The sequence below is a fragment of the Aotus nancymaae genome, unplaced genomic scaffold (assembly GCF_030222135.1).
Source record: "Aotus nancymaae isolate 86718 unplaced genomic scaffold, 86718_ANA_hifiasm-v0.15.2.pri h1tg000011l, whole genome shotgun sequence".
NCBI lineage: Eukaryota > Metazoa > Chordata > Mammalia > Primates > Aotidae > Aotus > Aotus nancymaae.
Window position 1 is genome coordinate 27,154,714 of NW_026988422.1, and position 24,094 is coordinate 27,178,807.

General features: G+C 35.4%; 1 protein-coding gene across 1 annotated transcript; it reads right to left on the reverse strand.

The window, feature by feature from the left end:
• Positions 1 to 422: 422 nt before the first annotated feature.
• LOC135274197 (fas-activated serine/threonine kinase-like) lies at positions 423 to 22,781 on the reverse strand. Its single transcript, XM_064374521.1, has 2 exons — positions 22,667 to 22,781; positions 423 to 1,096 (listed from the first exon to the last, which is right to left on the reverse strand). Exons 1-2 carry the CDS (start codon positions 22,779 to 22,781, stop codon positions 423 to 425), a joined length of 789 nt encoding a protein of 262 aa, XP_064230591.1.
• Positions 22,782 to 24,094: the final 1,313 nt, after the last annotated feature.

The following is a 24,094-nucleotide window of genomic DNA, read 5'->3' on the forward strand; positions in this document are numbered from 1 at the left end:
ATACTAAGCAGCTATACAAAAAATGAAATCATGTCATTTGCAGCAACATAGATGCAGCTGGTGGCTCTTATCCTAAGCAAACTAATGTGGGAACAGAAACCAAATCCCTCAAGTTGTCACTTATAAGTGGTAGCTAAACATTGAATACACATAAGACAAAGAAGGGAACAATAAACAACGGGACTACTTGAGAGTGGAGGATGAGAGGGGGACGAAGATCAAAAAACTACCTATCGGGTGCCATGCTCACTACCTGAGTGATGAAATCACCAAATCCCAGTGACATGTGATTTACCCTAGAAACATGAAATTTGACAACCTGTACATATACCCCCAAAACTAAAATAAAATTTGGAAAAAAAAATTGATTCTTTCAATGTACCAAAGAGTACATCAAAATTGAGAGAATCCTAGGAATTCAATCACCCCCCTTCAGGCCCCCAGCGCAGGCCCAGGGCCTGGAGCTTCTGCCTCAGGTAGCTCTTGAGTTGGGGCAGGCCTCTCTGGGACTCCAGTTCCTCGAAGGGTAGCGGCAGGAGCTGGTAGCCCATCAGGCCTACGTGCCGCTCCCTCAGGGCCCTCGAGCCCAGCAGCACCCTGCCGTCCTGGCAGAAATGCCAGCGTTCCCGCAACACCAGCACCACCCTCTGGGCAGGGTCTCGGGTAGTGGGGCTAGAGGCAGCCTGTCTCTGTGGGCAGGACCTTGGTGGGTATGGCAGGAAGGGGTCCTGGGTCCTCACGGGAAGCACAGCACCAGAGCTGCCGACACACAGCAGGAAGTCTGTGCAGTAGCCTGGAGGCACGGTCAGGTCCTGGCGATATTTCTCCTCCCCCAGCAGCTGGCGCAGCCCCTCAGCTACTATATCCTTGTGACTGTACTTGCAGCGGGCACAGTCGGTGATGAGAGGCTCGGGAAAGATGGGCACTTGCTGCCTTCGGGGAAGGCGGGGACCCTGGTATCCTGGGAGCTCCAGCTCCACAGCCGTGTCCAGCAGGGAGAGGTAGCGACACACAATCAGAGCATGAGGGGTGCCACTGATGTAGTTGATAAAGCCAGGGGGGTCAGGTCCTGGCGATATTTCTCCTCCCCCAGCAGCTGGCGCAGCCCCTCAGCTACTATATCCTTGTGACAAGAATGAACATTACAAAAGAATATGATTTTAATTTACCTTATTGATAATGCTGCAGATACATACAGAAGCATGGATGAATCTAGTGGACATAATATTGAGCAAAGAAGTTATAAACACATAAATAAATATGATATCCCATTGTATAAATTTCAAGAACAGACAAAACTAGCATATAAAGTTAGAAGTGTAGTGATTTTTGGCAGATGCAGGTAGTGGATAGTGAAACAGAAAGGGGGTGAGAAATTTTATTGTCCTCTGGTTTTGTATTTATTAGGTCTTTCCTTATCTTTGAAGTGCTATTGCTTGCCTAGCTGTAAGGCTATGTATTTACCTCTGAGTTCTCTTTTATCTACATCTCATATGTTTTGGGATGTTGTGTCATCATTCATATTTAGTTCAGGATACTTTACATTTCTGAATTTCAGTTCTCTTTGACTCATGAATTATTTACAAGTATATTGTATGATTTCCAGGGAGTTTTTCTAGTTGTCTTCTTGTTATTTATTCTAGTAATATGATCATGATCAGATAACATCATCTGTGTTATCTTAATCTTTTCAAATTTGTTGAGGTTTTGTTTGTGGCAGCAAATGGACAATTTGGGTAAATGTTTTATGTGTGCTTGAAAAAATATGAATTCTGTCATCTTTTGTTGCAGCTATTTATATATGTTTATCAATTAGGATAAATTTGTTAATTGCATTGCTCAGCATACTAATATGCTTAATTTTTTTGTCTTATTTGCCATTGAGAGAGGTTTGTTAACATCTCCCAATATAATAGTAGATTTGCCAATTTATCCTGTTAGTTTTGTCAAGTTTTGTTTTGAATATTTTGAAAATACGTTTTTGGTAATGTACAGATTTAAGACTGTGATATCGTCTTGTTGGGTTAGACCCTATATCGTTACAAACTGTCTCTCCTCAACTCCATCAACTCTTGCTTTTAAGATTATCTGATAGTATTGTTGGGCCAGCTTGATTTTGTTTAGGATTTTTGTGATACATTTTTTTTGGTGCGTGATTATTTTAACTTCTCTATATTCTTATATTAAGAATGTTTAACTTAATGCAAATCAAAACTACAGTAAGATACCATCTCACGCCAGTCAGAATTGTGACTATTAAAAAGTCAAGAAATAACAGATGCTGGCAAGGTTGTGGAGAAAAAGGAATGCTTTTACACTATTGGTAGAAATGTAAATTAGTTCAACCATTGTGGAAGACAGTGTGGTGATTCCTCAAAAATCAAAGATCTAGAAGCAGAAATACCATTTGACCCAAAAATCCTATTACTAGGTACATAACCAAAGGAATATGAATCATTCTATTATAAAGATACATGCCTGCATTGTATTCATTGCAACACTATTCCCGATAGCAAAGACATGGAAACAACCTAAATACCCATCAATAGTAGGCTGGATAAAGAACATGTGGTACATGTACACCATGGAATACTACTTAGCCATAAAAAGATAAGAGATCATTATCCTTTGCAGGGACATGGATGGAGCTGGAAGCAGTTATCATCAGCAAACTAATGCAGGAACTGAAAAGCAAACACCACATGTTTTCACTTATAAATGGGAGCTGAACGATAAGAACACATGGACACATCATGGAGAACAACACAAACTAGGGCCTGTTTGGGTGGGGATGGGGGAGGAAAAGCATCAGGAAGCACAACTAACTGATGCTGGGCTTAATACCTAGGGGATGGGTTGATCTGTGCCACAAATCACCATGGCACATTTTAACCTATGTAACAAGCCTGCACAGCCTGCACATGAACCCCAAAACTTAAAATAAAAGCTGATGAAAAAAATGTTTCTATTATAAGAATAATACAGTCATTGTGTTTTTTAAAAAAATTCAACCTGACTCCATCTAAGTTGCTACAAAAGACATTATTTCATTTCTCTTTATGGCTGAGTAGTATTCCATGGTATGTATATACCACATTTTCTTTATCCACTCATTGGTCGATGGGCACTTAAGTTGGTTTCATATCAAGGAGATAATTGACATACAGCTCCCACCACAGTGCCTAGCCTGTGAAAGGGAGTGTTTTCAATTATCATTAAATTATAATAACCCCCCAACTGATCCCCAACTGATAATTTATTCTCTTAGGAGGCTGTATTTGCCAAATCATTTAATCACTGAAAAGACCTCCACTTTGGGCAGAAAATTTTTCTGGGTATCATATGAAAAAAAAAAAAAAAAAGAACAAATTAAACATGGTCCCAGTCTTTGAAGGGCTGACAATTTAAAAGAGAGGCTGTGAAAACTAAGAATCCAAATGAATAAGGATGCAAACACTCACAGATAGAAAATGGAAAGTTCTGCTGGCTTGATGTTAGTCTTAGGCAAACTTCCAGAACAGATAATCAGATGGATGATTTGTCAGCAGTTTGAAAAGGAACCAGGAAACATCAAGAACAAGTTGAGTTCCTTAGACTACCCACTCATTTAATAATTCTGTATTGACTTTTATTTATTCAGAGTCAGACACTGGTCTAGGTGCTGGGGCTAAAGATAAGATTCCTGCTCTCATGAAGCTTATAGCCTAGTCTAGCAGAGAATTAAATATTAACTCAGTAATAACAGTAAAGGGTTTTGAATGCTGAGAGAGGAAGAACTGAAGGCTATAGGAGAACGAAGTAGAGAAACACAGTCTATAATTTCACATCAGTGGGTCAGTATCACACATGCTACTTTGTCCCCTGCATTGGAGATACGCTACAATGCCAATAAAATTAGATTCAATAATAAAAAAAATTCAACCTGAAGAGTCTTTATTTAGAGTATGTTATCCATTAACATAAAATATAATTGCATGTTGATCTATATCTACCCACTTATTACTTGTTCTGTTCAACTACTTTATGTTTCCTTTTGCTTTCTCCTTTTGGATAAAATCAATTATTTTTATGTTTTCTCTTGTTTCTTTTAAGTAGTGTGATTATTTGATTTTTTTTTTTTTTTTTTTTTACTATTCTTATAGTGGTTATGCTAGATATTACAACATGAATCATTGACTTATTACAATCTAATAAAATTTGTATTCCTACTACTTTCCTGATACTACCTGGAAACATAGAACCTGTAAATTACATTGACCTTTCTTACCTTTTATATTATTAGAATCATACTTTTTAGTTCTGCATATAATTTAACTCACAAGATATTACTATTATCTTTCGGTAGTCTGTAGAATTTAATATTTGCCTATATGTTTCTCTTGCCTGTGTTTTTCATTCTCTGCAGCACTTTCACATTTCCATCTAGATCATTTCTCCCTTGACAAGTGTGTCTATTTGCATTGGTCTGCTAATAATAGGTTGCCTGTTTCATTTCTTTCAAAATTTATTTTACCCTGTTATTGAGGAACATATTTTGGACCAATATTTGGAACATATTTAGAAACCTTAGCTGACAGTTTTTTCTAGAAATATTATTTTATTTTTTTCTGATTTGAATAATTTATTCTAAGACATCTAGTGTTCCTTTGGAAGCCATGTGTCCTTTTTTGTTTGTTTTTCTGAGTGTTTCTTCTGTGCTTTTGATTCTCAATAACTTTACTATGAGGGTTCTTGATGTGGTTTTCTCTGTATTTGTCATTGCCTGGGATTTGCTAAGTTTTTGGAATAAGTTAATATATTTCACCAAATCTTGAAAATTCTTCATTATTTCTTCTCTGAATATTGCCTCTGACACAGAAAAAGATTAATCTCTCTTACCGGAATTATAATTATATTAAAGCTTTTAATATGCCCATGTGTCTCTTATGCTATTCTCTTTTTTTATTTTGCTTTTTATTCTTTTTTCTCTGCATTTAGTATTTTCTGTTGACTTGTCTTTGAATTAATTCAACCTGTCTTTTGTTTTGTGCAATTGACTATTAAACTCATCTGAGTTCTTCAGTTCTGTATAATATTTCCACAATTATGAATTATTTGATTTTTATCTTATTGATTGTAATTCTTATTGAAATTATTTCTCTTTTACAATGATTTTGTTCATATATTTCTCAATCTTTAATTTTCCATCACAATTAGCTTAAAAGTATTTGTCAACTTGTGTATCTAGATCATATGTAGGTCTGTTTCTAGCATCTAAATTTTATTCTTACTTTTAATATAATGCAAATCTTTCTCCTAGTTCTCCAGTTTCTCAGAGAAGTAGCTCAACTCCACAAAGGAGAGAATTAACCAGCAGTGGTCATTCACAGAAAAGTAACTTGAAAGCACTTACAGCCATAAATAAGCAAATTTTCATTCATCTCATCATAAGTAGATAAAATGTACTATTTTGTATCTTTAAAAGAGTGGTTAAGATATGTGACGAAATCTATTAAATGTCTTTCAGACATACACAATAATCTCATTAACTTTGAGCTTAGAATTTTATTAGAGTTGTAAAATAATTGATACTTACTACCACAAGGATTCAAATGCCAACCCTAGTATGTTTCTACATGAATAAGAGCAAATTCTTTTCAACAAAGATGCTCTAGTTTAGGTATTGTTAGTGCTCCATGTGTATTGTAAAATCTATGCACAATTTATCACATTAAAGGGTATAGATTTCATGTAGTTCATTAAATGCACATGTGACAAAGATAAACAATAATAAATTTAACAAAAATTTAAGTAAAATGACTGTGTATGACTCAGATATGTCCCCTTTTGAGACAAATGGCATATTTGTAAAAGGGAAGAATTTCTAGTGCACAAATACATTTTTAAGAAGTTTGATCAGTATTGTCTAATTGCTTCATTTGTTGTTAAAAAAAAAAATAGTAGGCTCCAATTTACTGAAACAAGTACTTGGATTACAGGGTGACACCAATTCACTTCAAAGCAGTTCTGACCTCTATACAATTTGTCCATGTAGAATGATATTCTAAATATTCAATTCTACGTGTATTGCAGTAAAAACCACAAACTTGATGAACAAAACTATCTGTAAGAAGGTCTTGGTGTACAGCCATTTATAATCACAAAGTACTTTGTTTGAAATAGATGGAGAAATTAAAATATGGACTAACATGACAACTGATACAGAAAATACCTACATGCTAATAAAATGCCTATGTTTATCCAGGCCCAAATAAAGCAAATGTTAGTCATATTATTTTCAAACACATAATCCACAATTGTGGGAGAATTTGGAGAAGGAAAGACAGGATATGGGAGACAGAGGTTCAGAGGAAGAGTCACCAACCAAACAGTCTACTAAGCCAAGTACTTCTAAGCATGCGTGGTCTACCAAGGGGAAAGTTATGGGGAAATATATGAGAACTTGTGTATTTTTATAGCTACCACCTCCATGAGTCCCCAGCCATCTGGTGATAGCCATGGACCTAAACTGTTAGTCAATAGAGACTATAGTTGAAAAGATCTGCTCAGTTAGCAGAAGAAAGAAAAGACAAATGACAACCTACCGAGGCCCCTCTGAGTCTGTCTGCAATGACATCAAACCACAGAATGACCTTCAGAGAGTTTCACATCCACCTTCAGAGTTTCACTTCCACCTTCCCAACTTTGCATAAGTTCCTTTTTTGCCTACTCTGAACCAGACTCATAAGCAGAATGGGATTCTGGAAATGTAGTTCCCAGATTAATCAAGAAGCAAAATATACCAAACTACCTATGAAAGTTAAGTGTCTCTGTTTTACATAAAATTATAAACGTATTCTCATTTATAATTTATATTACTGCTTCAAATAAAATTAAGTAATAATTTCTCACAGTTTTATTTTTAACAAATAAACAAAGGATAGGATATAGCCCTTCCAATTATGTAAATTTAAAAATTTAAAAATTTTAGAACCTCTTCCAAAATAAAAATACTTCCACTTACCTTATGAGAGAAAAGCAAACTTTTTATCTATATTTGTGTTACCCTGAGAAAATCAAAGTTAATTTTAGTTTGATTATTAGTTTTGTAACTTTTTTCTTACTCCAGAAATTAGTTTGTTATATATCATTAATGAATAATATATAAGTAGGAGAGCATGTGTTTAGTTATATTTAGCACATAACTATATTAATTTAGCTCTTGGAGAAAATCTTGTTGAATTTTAGAACTACCTTATGACTTTAATTGACCTTAACTCTTTTTTACTTCTTAGATAAAACACATCTAACTGAACTGTTTATATTGAAATCCGCAGAAAGTAATAAGCTAAAATACTTTAATTGAATTCCAGAAAATGGATCAATTTAAAAGATCTCATCAGGCACACCTGACACATTGTTGCTGGACACACTTAGCACCCCTTTTGTTCACATTTTGTTTGTGTTCAAGGAAAGGAAAAGAGAAAAACCCATATACCTTGTTGCTCTGTGAATTCTCCAGCCTGCAAGTGTCTGAGAAGCTGCCAGAATTTTATTTGTTTTGTAATCTTTAAGCTCTTTAAAAGGACCTTGACATTCTGCTTACCTTCTTCATTTCAGCTACCTATTAAACATCAGAGTTTAATGATTTTCTAACTATAACTGTAAAATTGCTTTGCTCATCCTTCTGATGTCACAGACTTTATAACACAATTCTTCCCCTTCTTTATTTGCTCTAGGGTGACATTGAGAGTACGAACATCAAAATCCTTTTTTTGTTTTTCTATTCCATTCCCTGGACACATAGCGCTCCTTCCAGAATCCTTATGTTTCCTCACATTCACAAAACTGCCCCCGACTGTAAGTCATTACCCACAAAAAAAGTCATTTGATGAGCTGATTTTCTCTCTCATGCACAGCGCATACAAAGCACCTCATTATATCTTGGTATGGCCTAGTAAACTGCAGAGACATGGTGGCCACTGAGGAGCCTCTGCACTTCACAGTCCCTAATGAAGAAAGAGCCCCTGCACTTTCCTCCTCCTTTCACCTGCAGTTCTTTAGGGAAAATAACCTCTAAGACGAAGTCTTGCAGACATCTCAGATTGAACTCTTCTCCCCATACTGTCACTCCTCTAAGCCACCTTGTCAGTCCCCTTCTGCAGTTATCCAACACCCCCTTCCTGAAATTACTCTCACACAAATTTCTTACTCGTTCATTGAACCTTTAAAAAGAAATTGTTTGTATTTAGTAAGCTCTTTTCGTATATTTCTCATCCTCCCTGGGAAAAGATTTTATTGATCCATGAATGTCATGACATTTCCAAGATGATGGCAGTTATAGAATTTTTAACATGAGCGTGACTTGGTTTGGGACAAGACAGAAGACAGATGGGGAACTGGTGATGTCACATATTATGTACCACAGAATACTGGGGTGTCAGAGAGCACATGTGTATATGTCAACAAGGTTCAGTAATAGATCAATGCCTGAAAATAAAACTGAGCTAAGAATGAAGACGGGGGGATGGAGGCAGCAAACCACATTGCCATGTGTGTACCTATGCAACGATCCTACATGATCTGCACATGTACCCCAGAACCGAAAGTACAACAACAAAAAAAATTAATTTTTTAAAAAAATGAAGCAGTGAGGAAACAGGGTATTTATTCTTAAGAGGAAAATAAAACAACCACTAAAATTGCAGGTGAAACTTTGGAATTGGAACTGACATTTTATGACAATAAGCAGTAATTATGGTGGAGTGTGTTTCCATATGCATGTAATTTGTACATGGATAATTGTTTTGTATTATTAAACAGTGAGAGGCCTATTACTTTTCCATGTAATAAGAAAACAGGGTATTTGTAAGTAAGGCCAGTAGAATGGTATATTAACTTATGAGAAATAGATACTCATTTAGGAGAGTTTGGTGGCTGTGATATGTGGGGAAAGAGAGGAAAGAGGAGTGAGGTTTTGGGAGACTGGAAGTTAACTCAAGATATTGAAAGAGGATTGAAAAATTTGGGACTATAAAACTGGTAAAACATAAGAAGAAAACTTGCTCTTATAAAGAATGAGTATTTTTATTGTTTTGATTTCCATGAAGTACCTGAAAATAAAATTATTCTTGACTGTAGTTCGCCCAAAGGTTTATTGACCTTAGCTTTACAGCATTTGGATAAAGAGCTTATAAAATGCCTATCATTCACAGGCCTGAGGAGCAAGAATTCTTCCTAGGATAATAACTCAGGTGTCTGCTATTGACAAAAGTTGGCTGCTAGATTTCTTTGCAATGCAGTTTAGTTAAGTGATTCTGCAAATTATCTGTTCCTTCTATGTCTATCAGTAAGGCATTCTCAAACAAGTGTAATTTTCAGTGAATAAGCAGTCTTGGCAATCAAGTAAAGAAGAAAAAAGCATGATGAGAGGGGAGGGCAGAAGCAAAGAATGCTACTCTAATCAATTCTACCTCAGAGCAGAGACTTCTACCTAAATAAAATGAGAGTTAATCGCATTTTGTATGTGGTATGTATGAAAAAAATTGTCAATTTTTATTGAAGTACAGATATCAAAGTAATGTTTCCATTACTGATTGGCTTCAGCCAGTGAATATGTTCCATCACAATGTAGTCACCACAGCTGATTCACGTAATGCTATTTTTTATTTTGAAATAAAAGAACATACCTTATGGGATACCATAACAAAATATCATTTTAATATTCAGCCTTCTCAGTTTGTTTCCTTTCAAGCTATAGTTCTCGCTAAGGAGAACTTCCTTGTGAAGCAACCAAGAATTGTCTTGAGACAAGAACATTCCAGAATTAGGTTTTAGGAGAGAGTGTCAAAATCTCATCCTAATAGTAGGTAGCTATGAGAGAATTGTTCATGTCATCCTACAAATGTACAGTGAACATAGACTATATTCTAGACAATATTACATTGTTTTGCCATATACATAGATGGCTGAGGCTGGCTTCTAGACTTCAAGAGATGATAATATAGTTGGCTTTGTCATAGGACCTTTCGAATTGTCCTGCCTTCTTTTTAGTCCATTGTTATATATACAGATAATTTATCTGGCAAATTATAAGAGATGGGAGCAGATCTTTTCCACTGAATTTTTGTAAGTGTTAAAAAAAATGCCCTGATGGAAGTATCAAAGTATCAATATGAGCTTGAAAAAGTCCTATTGCAAAATCACAAGTGAATTATTTCTAGGAAATTCACACCTGCAAAAAGGATACTTGCTGTCTAAGTGGCAGCTGTTTAGTAAAGTCTACACATTTGAATTCTTAGAGTTATTTATTAATCCATATCCAGCTTTCTTACCAGCCCCCAGGCTGAACAATTTTATCTGCAATGAGATGTGGTTAACTTTCTAGAGCTGAGTTTCATCCAGTAGAATATGCCTTTTACAAGCATTTCCTTTACCAATGGGGAGCTCAGTACCCTCCCCTATGAAAAACTCCCAGACAAGTTCAAGGTAAAATTTTAGCTCTCACCTGCTAGAACAAAAAAAGGCAGAGATGGTCAACATAATCCTGCCAATTCAGCAATTTCTGGAGCAAAATATCTACCCTTTAACTTCTACGTGTTTCAACATCCCCAGGACTCCCATTGTTCAGACTGCCTGTGCATGTGGTGGTAGGGGAGGAGGGACAGTTATTTTCCAGCTACCTGGCTCATTTAAGCATATGTTGACCAGACACCTATATAGAGAATTGTTCTTACATCAGAAACAAAAACTTTAGTAATTCTAGTTTAAATGCAATTGAGCAGAATCAAGGATGAAGTTTATTTTCTTCTAATTTTTCTCTATTTATAGCCTCACTTAGTGACAGGTCTGTTGTGCAGGAGTGGGCTCTTACTCAACACATCTGCTCCCCATGTGTTGCTGAGTCACACATACTTTTTTCATTACCAAAAGTAACAAATATTTATTTTCTCCTTGACAGTCCCACAGAGTTATTGCAACAGAGGGAAAAACAAGTGGGATTCCATTCAGCTTTGCTCATAAAAAGATCCTTATTGGCGCTTGTGCCTCCACTACTAAGAGAGTTGTGGAAACCTTGGAACATATACAAAGTAGAGTAATGGAAATGATTGGGAAAGAGGATCTATGAGAAAAGGCTAAAAGAATTGATATGGGTGTAGAAATAAAATTGTGTAGAATTACAGATAAACTATTTCAGGTAACAAAAAAAAAAAAAGAGAATAACCTACGGCTCTTTTCTCTAAAGCAAATTTTATAAACCTGAGACAGGCTTCAGGGAACTTTTGATCCCCTCTCTCAAATATTATATCCACATCAATCTTTAATTTTTGTGTGAGCCTGGGATGTAATCATGCAATATTATCTTAAGGTAATGGCATAACTTATGTTTTTCTCACGACGATGTCAGAGGGCAGAGGTGCAAAACTAGGCTTTTCCACTATTTGTGATTTTCTATCAGCAATTCTTTAAATTGCAAATTGCAGCTTTGGACTTACACATCAAACCATGTCTGACCTAGAGGACAAGGAGTGAAAATGAATAGGCTAGCCCACATCATTTCTCTGTATCAGTTTTATAATTGAACTGCACTTTAAACCTTATCTTTAGTCTTCTCACAAGTCTTATAAATGAATGTCACCCTGATTTGATTGACTGATCTTCATTTCACACCCTTCATAAAGTAGCCCAAAATAGCTGCTGGAAAACACCACAAACCTGCTGAGTTTTAGCAGTCGTCAACTTTATAATGCCAGAATTTCTTGTGGGTGAGTTATAATTAGGTTTATTTATTAACTATGAAAGCTCCTGAAAGAAATATCACAAATCGTACCATAGCCATCTTATCTTGTCATTGCTTCTCTCTTAGGAAAGACAACACGTAATCCACTGTCATTAAGGATCATTGCTTAGAAAGGAATTTTAGGAACTAGGAAGATCGACTTCATAATGTGACAGTGAATTTGCCTTTTCTTTAAACTGGCTATTTGCTATCTTAATTGCATATGTGTGAAATCACAAACATTCACAGGATAGGCTCTACACAGGCATATTTGTTTGCTAGCATAATGATCGCTTTCCTTATATAATCTGGTAATGGACATAGCATCTTTACACACATTTTGAAAAAAAAAAATCCTTCTATCAAGGTGGCCTAAATCAAAAAGAATGTTAGCTGACTTGAACATCAGCTGCTGCTTCGTGACCTTGATTGCGTTTAGATCACCTACATTCCCTCTGCTTCAGAAGAACCCACATTATGCTAATGACCCTACTTCCCAAAATATCTAACCCTCTCACATCTAGTTAAGCTAGTGCTGTTCCAAAAACATAGATCACCCAAATGCTCAGGTGCTTACAGAAAATTCACCCTTTCTAATAAGTCATTTTGGCTTGCCACTGCAAGTGTTCATGCATAAAACATACAAGCTGAACTCAAGAATTTCTGTAAAAATATGTGCCCCAGAATATTTTTCACGACTTAAAAATCATGTATTTTAAATTGTACACCCAATGTAATGTGAGAGCATAGCATTTTAAAGATGTATTTAAATACTTTAAAGAATCATTTTTCTACCTGTGGCTTAGCTAATGCAATCTCTGTGTTACTTACCTTTCCAAAAACTATTAAATAAAAACATAAAATTTCTTTCATTTTTACATATAAAACTCAACTTTCTGCTCAAATGTAAATTCTCTGTGGGGATAGGAAATATAATCTCAAAATCTAATCTGTTTTCTAGTCCTAAAAAACATCTGACAGCTCTCCAAATGCAAAGTACACATACATTTGAGAAGTTAACCTTCAGGAACTATAAATAGAATAGAGAAGCACCTTGCCTTGCTGTCTCATCCTGTGTTCGAATGACATAAATTGATTCAAAATCTATTAAGATTAATCTTTCAAAACGAATACTCTGTGGTTCAAAGGTTACTGAGATAGTTTCCCTTCATACCTTGACATGTTTTATCATATCTCAAAAGTGCCTTAAGGGCTCACATATTATCTGATCTTTATCTAGGTTATTGGCCCATTCCATTCATAGGCAATCCAAGCTATTTCTTGTCAGACAGAAACTGATAAATCTTCAATAGCATTCAAGAACCTTTTCTGGCCAACTAAATATCCTATTGCCATGAAGTAGCATTAAAAAAAAAAACACAAAAACCTGAGAGTCCAGTGCATTACAAATGCCTATTTTCATTAACAGGCTGTTAGGTAAATATATATAAGCGCATGGTGCTATGTCTGAAAGATAGCTACTAAGAAAGTAACATTTATCTCTCATAAGAGTGTCTTTAAATACATGTCAATTCAAGAAAAATAATATGGCAGAAAAGTAATTGTGAAATGAATGTGAGCAATACAGGCAACTAATTGCTCAGGTCCCAAATATTTGTCTCAAGAATAGGATTTTGGTAGAATTCCCAGATTATAATTTCAGCTTTCCATTCAATTTTGCAATCATAAAGAAATCCAAAAAGGATATCATATTGCCTTTTTTCCCTAATAAAGTAGCCATATATTTGAGACATATTTTTGTCTCAGATGAAATAAGATTCTGATAAAGACCTGGAAAAACATGTGGACAGAAAAACTATTTTTAACATTGTTATATCTCACGAAATTAAGTCTATAATAAACCCCGTGGGCTGTGCCTTCATGGAGAGGATAAAGAGCATTTATTGGGAAGACAATTCTCATTAGGAAATGGCTGTGGCACTAATATTTTTGAAATGCCTTAGAAACTTAGAAATGAAAAGATGATTAAAATCTTTTCTCCAGGAAGTTTTATTTTCATTCATTAAAGTAATCCACTGTTAATCATGATTCCATTATTCTTATCCTTAAACATTACCCATTCCTTCTTCTGGAGAATGGTAAGTGCAGCTTAGATATGAGTTCTTGAAGCCTGGTGTTCACATGGATAGGGAATGTGTCTAGCCAACCCTGTAAGTAAGGACCCTGCAGTGAGCTATAGCATAGACTGAAGAGATCAATTTCTTGTCTTCAAAAAACACATATTCTTGATGTTCACAGCAGGTGCCAGAAGCAAACTTCAGGGAGAATGAGACTTAAATTATCTTCTAAGGAATAATATGGAATATTTTGTTAACAGCCATTTGAGATAGGAAAGTAGCACTCCTAGAAAAAAGAATTTCATGCTATCATATACCATCTGTTTAAATTAATGAAACCATGTTAGAAATAAGAAATGTCTTTTATTTGGCTACCGTAAGTATTCCAAAAATGGTTTATGTCCAAATTACTAAGCAATTATGTATACACCTGGAGTCAAAGTATTATAGAATACTACACTATATCAGGTCTATAGGTAGTGCCTTTATATAATGTATTACATGTCTATCCAATTAATGGTTTGCAATTTCTCTTATGTAGTATTATTTTGAAAGGTATTTAAGGATTGAAATGAAATATTTTCAAAAGAAAGATCCAATAAGCAAAAGAGAAAACTCCTATAGCTGGAGCTTCATTTGAGCTCCTTTCCTACTTGTCAGGGAAAACTAACAAAAAATGTCTAAGTAAATAAAACATTTAGCAAAAATAATAAAATCAACTGACCTGCTGGTAATCCCTTATTTAGGAGTATGAGGTTAAACAAACAAGAGAAGATGAAAGAGGAAAAGAAGAAAATGGAGGAGGACAAAATTTTCAGTAGTGCTTATTAGAGCTATTATATGTCAAATATCTACTTTATGGGAAAAGCAAATTTCACAATATTTTTGATTAATTCTGTATTCACACATCTAATCAAGGTAAAATCTTAAAATAGGTAGATGAAACAATGACATGAAAAAAAAAGAGAACCCAAAGATAAGTTGATATAAATGTCAGTGTAATTCATCTAAAAAACTCATTTGTGTTGAGAATCTAATTCAGTAAGAAGTGTTAAGTCTAGTTAAAAATAAATTTGTCCAGTCTAGTATCACAGATTAGTATACCAAGGCCCGCCCAAGGTCATATAGTTAATATATGGCAGAAGTGAGGTTTTATTATACAGTACTAGAATTGAAAATCAAGTAGAGTCCCCGATGAAGATTGAGTCTTCATAAGCATCTTCCAGTTTGGCAAAGAAATGGGTAAGTCATTAAATACTGATTGACAAAAATACCTAGAAACCCCAGAAACACTACTTAAACTTCAAGAAAGATGAGTTATGATTTATCTCACAATTTCTAACCAGGTATACCCCTAATTCCTATAACCTAACACTTTATTTCTTCTTTTCATGAGACACAACTTCAGGGAAGTTTAACAGAACCAAATAACCTTTCAGCTTGCTAGTTCTAAGCATGTAATATGCCCGCATGATAATTACATTTCTCTCCACTTTCTTCACTGCATTTCACCTGAATAGAGCTGGAACTAGATCTACAAGCAATCATAGTGTATCCAGTGAGAGACTCTTTATTATTATTTTAATTAATTTTGTCACCCAGGCTGGAGTACAGAGGTGCACTCATAGCTCATTATAACCTCAGACTCCTGGGCTGAAGCCATCCTCCTACTTGGGCCTCCCAAAGAGAGAATCTATTTTTAAATCTAGGATTAGTCACACCTGCCCCTGGGTAGCTTTATGGTAAGTTGACCAAAAAGTAAATTTCCTTTATTTTTTCTAAAGTTCTATCACTTTTGAAAGTAAATACACATAGTATAACAATTGAAGCAACAGTGAGATGGGGGAAAATATAGTGGTATTCTTTATTTTTATTTGTAAATGAGACAATTTGATTCACAAGAGGAAAATGTAAGCTCTTTATGTAGCAGCAGTATTCAAGGTAATTTGGCTTTTATATTAGATATCACAGATGTTAAGTGCATGCCCAATAGGTAATAATCTACTTAGGAAAAAAAACAACTTGTCTGTTTTAAAAGTATTTATATGTTTTATTTTATGACTAAATATTATCATTGAGCTAAAATAATTTATACAGCTATAAACATGTAAACATTAATTGTGGATGTAATTCAAGCAAGCGCAAGTATCACCTGTCAGTTGCCTGTTATGAAAACAAATTATAATTAAAACAAACTTAAATTAATTCAATTTCTCTAAAATTCTTTGCAAATACAGTACAGCTATTTGAGAAATGAAAACTAATTTGACTTCCATTACTCATAATTAGCATTTGTTAATAAGGCAAGAACTTTTAAACAAGCTATAGCATCTCTGCCTCAAAGAGTGGAAGAATTGGCTTTTATTACATTTAAAGCATAATTAGTAGCTTAGGTAACTTACCTAAAGCAATCCAGCATTTTGAAATTTTGAAAGGAACTTAGCTACTCTGGGCTATAATCTATCTGGGAAAAAAAAAAAAAAAAAAAAAAACTGTCTACTTTCTGTTCCTAAATATCCCATCCAAGGACTATCAAAATCTACTAACTGAAATGTTATGATAATTTGAAGGCTTTTTTTCTCTTATTTTTATATAAAAATCAACATGTAATAGACAAGGAAAGTATAGTTGATTCTTCCAATTTTGCAGGTACCTGAGACATTCTTGTATACCTTCAGAGAATGAGGATAGATGAGAAAATAGAGTCATTTTATGCCAAAGACGTGGTTAGAATTTAATTTCCTTTTAAAATTTATTTTGAGCAGAGGAAGATTTACTTAAACACACAGTGTGATACCACTGGATTGACACAGACTTCCCTCATCTCTCCAATTGTTCTGTTCATAGCATTCAGGAAACCCTGCTCTCCATCTCTGTTGTTCAGTTATGTCATTCTTCCTCTCTCTTCTTGTTCAAAGGCTCTTTAAATCTCTTTTCTTAATACAGATTTCTATGACTAAGAAATACAAAAGAAAGAAAGCTAATCTTTCTGCCCCTAATTTTTTTCTCACTAGCACATTTCTACTGTACAGCAAAACCACTCCTGGATTAGTGCTGTACTTTAGCACTTTCCTATCAGTGCTTGCATAAAATGAGCTATAAATGCTTCATCCAAAATAGATGGTGACTTTTTAGGCTTTATATAACCACGTTCTTTTATATGTTAATCCATAAAAGTTCTCTTCATTTGAGATACCTTGAGATCAAGGACATTATATTATTTTGAAATAATTCTGTGGATCCCATAGAAAATATCCATGTAACATAAAAAACAGCATGCTATAGAATTTGCACTAAATCTGCTCAGCACAATATCCAAAAGTTTGCAGAGACTTAGAGCTAAATTGATTGTGCCAGTGATTATACTTGGTTTAAACCAACATCAGAGATTCACTAGCCAAACTAACTGAATGCCTCATATTGTTAATGCAGAGTTAAAAAAAAAAAAAAAAAACCTACAACAAATACACTTATCAAGTTCTATGTCAGTAAATTATAAAATCTAGAAGTTGAAAAGGAAGTCAAATGTATTTATTATCACACTGACCAAAAAATAAAATATAGAATGAGAGGGTTTGTCTTAAAAAAGGAGGAAGGAGAAGAAGAAGGAAAGGAGAATGATTTTTAGTCCTTCCAGGGGCCATCCCACAATATCCTGTTAGATTTCAAAAAGGGAATATAATTAACTGCCCACAGAAGTTCATTTAATCAGGTGTTTTTTTATCAAATATCTTTCTAGAATTTAAAGCTGATTGCTCTCCTAAAATACAATGACATGTACCACAGGCTCTGAAAGATCCATCTGGTATACAGAAGTCAATATGCATTTTGGAAGGCTCAAGTCATCTTCAAAAGTCAAAACTAACAATCTACTATTTGCAGTTTACAAACTAAATATTGCTGGTATTTTTACATGCATTGGCCAGTTTAACCTTCATGATAACTTATGCTAATAACTAGAACCAATCATTAGTTATTTTCCATTTTACAAATATAAATTGGGTCCAGAAAGGATAAGTAATTTGTCCTAAGAGTAAATGATAAGTATATTTCCTAAGAATAGCAGAGCTGGGATGTGAATTCAGAACCTAAGTATTTAGTCACTTTGCTCATCTGAATCTCACAAAGCCTTTGAAAAAAAACCTTGTCCAACATGATTGCCACAAGAAGAAAGAAATGGATATGCTAACAGATATATTTGTAGACATTTTCATATATGGGCAAATTTTTTCTTCAATAGAGATAAGGATGAAGTGCAAGTAGCTTATTTAAAAGTGGTTCCAGAAAGCACAATGAATAATATAGGGAAGATGGTTTAGAGAAGGGGAGAAAGTGATCAAGGGGTAAGTTTAGCTGTGGAAACTGAAATTCAATCACATTTGAAATTCTCTGAGGAACTGTGTGGTATTTCAAAACTATCCTTAAAAAAGATAGAAAGATGACTATGTATTTATTCATTGATTTCTATGCTTCATTGAATGAGAGTTTTACCTGGGAGCATTAAACCCCTAGCACTTTAGTTGGCCTTGGCTCTGGACTGAGCAAGCTTCTGTATCTCTAAGGGAAATCCTCAGGCAGGGAGTCAAAGGAATGCAGGCATGTGGCATGGAATACCGTAAAGCTGCTGGGCACTGTCTACTGAAAGTACAGGTGAACACAGAAAAGCTGTGGGTGGATCATGAAGCGTCAACAATGTCTGCTACTACTACGGGCAGTAGAGGCAAGTTCCTGGTTGAAATTTCTCAGCATTTCTCTTGCTTAACCCACAACTCTTCCCTTTTTTGATAAATACAACTTTATGTTCCTTTAAAATGAAGTAAGAAATTAAAGATACTTGGAAAGAAAAGTGCAGAATCCTTTAGGTGATTTATTTTTCATACTTTTATCTACTTTCCCAAACCTTCACAATCATTTTATCCTCAACTAATTCTACAGAATGCTTTTTGGAAATGTTCTATAGTAAATCTTCCTAACAACAACTTTATTTCATCCTGAAATATTTCAGCTGTATACAAAATAATTTCTTAAAAATAGATATGACTTTTGGTAAATATACAATTTAGCTGGTAGGGTGGCTAAGGCAGATGAATCATCTAGATTTCTGCTTGCCTTGGATATTAGGTGCTCTGTTTACTAATGAAGTTAAGACCATGGGCCAACCTTGTGGGTTTTTTTTAAAGTGGAAATTGCCACTGTTGCTGGTATTTACTGCTGCAGGGAATCTTATTCTCAGTCCCAGAAAAGGTTCATCATTATTTACATTTTACAAAATAAAATGCAAAGAAAAAATGATTCACAGTGTGGTCTAAAAAGGCTACACTATGGCCATGTGCACTTACACCCAGGTCACCAGAGGCAAGGCACCCATTCAACTAAACACTGAGGTGATGTGATTATAAAAAGGTTAGCAAATTAAATAAATAATTAAATTAAATATATTGATGTCATTAATCCATGTAATCACAGTCTTAATTGATGACTAAAATATATTACCTTTTTAAGACTCAATCACAAATCCTAGCCAAAAATATTAAGTGAGCAAGCCTATCAGCCTTGCTGTCTTCTTTCTTGAAACTTCACTCATGTTTAGGCACTTTTGGTCCTTCGTCTGTCCCTCCTGAAACACTCCTCTTTCTATCATATGGAATAATTGCTAGGAAGCAGGCACTCATTCCAGGACTTCATTTCTAGGAGTCATTTGCCACAAAAATGGGGCTGTGTGACTAGTTTTTAATGGGATAAAATGGCTGGAAGCAAAGTATATTATTTAATGGTCCAGATATTTGAAAAATGAGCATGCCTTCTCCCTTCTCTTTTACTATCTATTGGCTGAATATCAAAGCCTGGGGTGTCTTGGAAGATAACATAGATTCTGACAGCCTGATCTCTGAATGGCAGAATGAACTGATCATGACCCTTTTCTAGCTCCAGTCTCTGAACTGGAACTACCTTAGACTGTTTGGCTACAGAGAAAAAGAAAAGTGATTTCTGGAGCCTAGGTTTGAAACAATGCTATGTGTTTCCCCAAACCTTTTCATTTTCCCAGCCATACAAGAAGACTATAACGCCTAGCCTCTCCTGTTTTTATATTGGGTAGATATCTCTGCATTCTGGCTAGTGGAATTTGGGTATAATTGATGTATACTATTCCCAGACTCATCCAGAAAGCTTCTTCTATGATCCTGCATTCTCACTACTGTTCTCCTGCAGTCTCCTGGAGCTACATGCTGAAGAATGAAGAAGCCTAGGTCTTGAATTCATTAGGTGGGGCAGCTTGCATTGACTGTGACATGACTTATGACAGGCATCACAGTGTGCATTGAACACATTTCATACACTATTGCCTATATCTTGTGCCTGCTGAACTTGATCTTAGGGAAAAGATTAGAAAACAAAGCCATCAATGTATGTGTTGATTGCTTCTGTTGAGTTTGGTAATATGTTGTAATAAAGAGATAGACTAAGAAAAAAAGTGGTTAAGTTTGCAAGCAGAAATAAATGAAAATGAGAATCTAGAATTTTTCTTACTAACACCTTCTAGATCCCAAAAAGTAAGAAATAAAATTAAGGAAAGACTCTCATCCAGTGAAACTTTTCAGTTGAACAAAGTAATTCAGCTCAGTGCTCAAATTCAGACCAGGAATCCACCCTTCCTAAAATTCCTGATAGCCTTAGAAGAGCTAGTATTAAGCATAGAGTCAGAGACTTGAGTGAGGAATTAAAAGAATGAGTATATTTGTAAATTATATCAGAGAAAGAACTTTAGATATGGCTACTAGCCTATGTAAATGACAAGAAACAGATAGAAGATGCTGTTTGTGACAAAACTATTTTTTAATAAAGGAAATTATAAGCTTGGTCTAAAACATTGGAGGATTTGGGGTTAGTTTTAATAATCAGCAGGCTAAGAGGCAGGCTGCAAAACCTGTGCAGTCCTCACAGAAGGCAGAGCCAGGCACCCCCTAGGAGAGTTTCTTACAGAGAATGGAATTAGCATCTAATCATTAAACTTCTCCCTCTTCCAAAATACATAGTCCTTACAATGTTCACCAAGCAAGTTTTAGACTTTTTCTATATCAGCATATGCTACATGGAGCCCATTCATTACCTTTTCACATGACGATGTTGTCATACTATTGGGTTTTGGGGACAGAACCAGATAAAAAGTATTTTCAAGTTATAGGATGCTGACCCAATGAAAAAGACAACACATTGTCTGAAGATTTCAGACTTCGAGTAGGAGGCAGTGACTAAATGAATTTTGTTCACCTCATTGGAGAGGTCGTTAGTGTTTTCTATGTGTAGAAGTAAGAGTCAAGCAGGTATTTCATATTGGAAGTCAGACTTTGACAGAGAAAATGCTATGTGTTCACCAAAAGCACCTTTCTTGGCTTTCAAGAAGAGTACATTTTTCATACATCATTTTGATTAGTTTGGGGTCATATGATTGAATCCTAGCCATCTGAGTGTGCCTGTGAGTAAAAGTGATGTATGCCACTTTCACACATGGTCGAAAAACATCTATATGATCATCTGTTCTCTTTTGTCCGTTTTGCAGAGATGTTAGAAGCCAGCAGGGCCACCTGATAGACATAACCTGGGTCAGTGAATGACTGCATGGAGCAGTGTCCTACCTGTCAAAACATGAGATTATGATGTGAGTAAGCAAGAAACATTTATTTTGTTAACCCATTAGATTTGGGAATCGATTGGTACAATAGCATATTAGTTTCCTGGAACTGACATGATAAATGACCAGAAACTTAGTGGCTTAAAAAAAAAGAAATTTATTCTATCACAGATCTGGAGCTTCAAAATCTAAAACCTATAGGGTCCATCCGTATAGGGTTCTGTGAGCCACTCCCTGTTGTTGTGGAGACGAGAAACTGTAGAAATGAAAGACACAGACACAGAGATAGAGAAAAGAAAGTTTGGGCCCAAGGGTCCACTGCCAACCAAAGCACGGAGACCTGCAGTGGCACCGAGTGCCTGGACACTCTGACTTTTATTGAGTACAAAGCAGTGGGCAGGGAAGGTAGGGTGACGTAATGGTGGTCGCTGATAGGGTCAGGTAAATCACATGTCTTGAAGATAGGGGGCCCAAGACTTTCAAGCAGCAGAGGTGAGGAGAAAAGCTAATGCCTCAGCGCTCTTCACGTATTTGTCAGAAATATCAAGGACACTAAGATTATGTTTCTATCATTCCTTATATTTTAAGAAAAAGAGAAACCAGATGCAGAAGCAGGGCATAAGAGTAGACATGGAACGTGACCACTGAAGCACAGCATCAGTTAAGTCCCCGATGTTTGCGGGCTTGCCTTGCCACAAGAGCTTGGAGAAGTGGAGTTTTCTCCTAACTTCCCCAGGAAGGAGACATCTTGGCCATTTTGGACATCTCCTTCCCTAGCTGGCTAAACAGTGGGTTCTTTCACCGCACTGGCACTGCCACACAGCCGAGGCGCCCTCCAGCAGCCCTTCTGCGGGCGTGACAGGGCTTAGAGCATCTTGCCGCAGGATCACTTTGTTCACAGTGTCACCTCAGTTCCATGTTTCATAACCCAATAATCATTAATAAAATTAAAAGTTATATTGAGCATATATCTTTATGATTATAAATGAGTAACTATAAGATTATATATGATTATATAAAGGAATAACTATGTGCTTACATTTCTAATTCTTTTCTAAATCAATATTTATATGGAAACAGGCTGAGCCTTCAGACCCTTGCCATGGCACTTGCGGGGTTTCCCCTCTGCAAAAAACAAGGGGTTTGGCAGCATCATGGTTCCTCCAAATAGGGACACTCTAGGGAAGTGTCCTTCCTTGCCTCTCAGTTTCTGGTGGCTACTACCAGTTCTTGGCATTTGTTGGCTTGCAGACGCATCTGTCCAATCTCTTCCTCCTTTTTCACATGGACTTCTCCTCTGTTTCTGTATGTGCATCTCAAATATTCCTCTGCTTTTCTAGATAACACTTGTCATTGGACACTTTTCCCAATACACACATCATGGGATTTGGGGTCCATGATTCAACTCACTAGGAACATTTAGCTTATTCAATCAGTTGAGCTCTCAAGCTATTCTACATAACTTTTTTTCCTCAGAAAAATAGCTCTCCAAAACAGACGTCAATGTTTCACAAATTGTAGTAACTAAAATGACTTTAGATGTTATACATGTAAATGTTAATAATTACATTTGTCATTATAAGGTTCATTCTTAATTATATAAAGTATCATATTTAAATAGATCATAAAAGACAAAATGTCAAATAATTGAGAGAAAAAATCTTTTATCTATTGGTAAGCAGTAGATAAGCTTCTTGAAATAAGGGGGCTTTCCTGTATCCTTAAAAATCATGATGTCAGGAGGCCGATGGCACTGAGGAAGATGAAAAGTGGTCTCTGACACTGGGAATGATATTGAGAAACAAACAATTGCCCAGGCAGCCTCCAAGTTTGTGCAAATCATATCAAGTAGTGAATGGCTTTGTGAAAAATTGCCAAGCTTCCAACTACATGCTCATTTTAGAAAGATCAGTAGGTCACACTCTTCCTTCACAGTGTGTCCATAAAGGATAACTTCTTTAGTCACTGAATATCAATGACCATAGAAATTAAAACACAGAAAAAAGTATATATCAGAAGTGGCAATACTGAAGAACAACACTGATCATGATGTTGGATCAAATATAAAGCTTTTTGCACACACACAAAACACACACACACACAAATTTAGAATAACAGGACTCATGTCCCTTATAACACCCCATCAAAATAAGAGAAAAAAGACAACAGCATAAATTAAGAAGCTATTTGACAGAGGATTCGTTGATTCAATTGTAATTAATTAATTTAGTAATTAGTTACTGAATTGTAATTAATTATATTTAATTAAACAATAAATTTGAACACAGACGTGACAACTAGTTTCATAAAAATCCTCTCTAAAAGAAAATGTTTCAAGAACATCATCATAGTCTCTATTACACATAGCATTTTTGGCAACATATTCACCATAGATATCTCACCAGACATGAATCCTATCAACATTTATGTAAATTAATATCAACTTTAAATTGAATGTTATTTGAACAAATATATTTTTTGGCTTATTGTAAAGATATGAAATTAAGGCATCAAATAGCAGCTCTAAGTCTCAATCTTATAAATAGATTATAGCCCAAATCTTCCTAAAGTCAACAGAAAGGAAAGACAATTAGCACGTTATTGATATTAACGTTCATTCTCTTTTTA

Excerpts from the sequence above, each read along its gene's own strand:
- LOC135274197 (XM_064374521.1), bottom strand. The coding sequence starts at position 22,781 with ATGCACATACAGAAACAGAGGAGAAGTCCATGTGAAAAAGGAGGAAGA. Across the intron at positions 1,097-22,666 it reads TAGCCACCAGAAACTGAGAG|CTGCTGGGGGAGGAGAAATA; the intron begins GCAAGGAAGGAC and ends GGGCTGCGCCAG.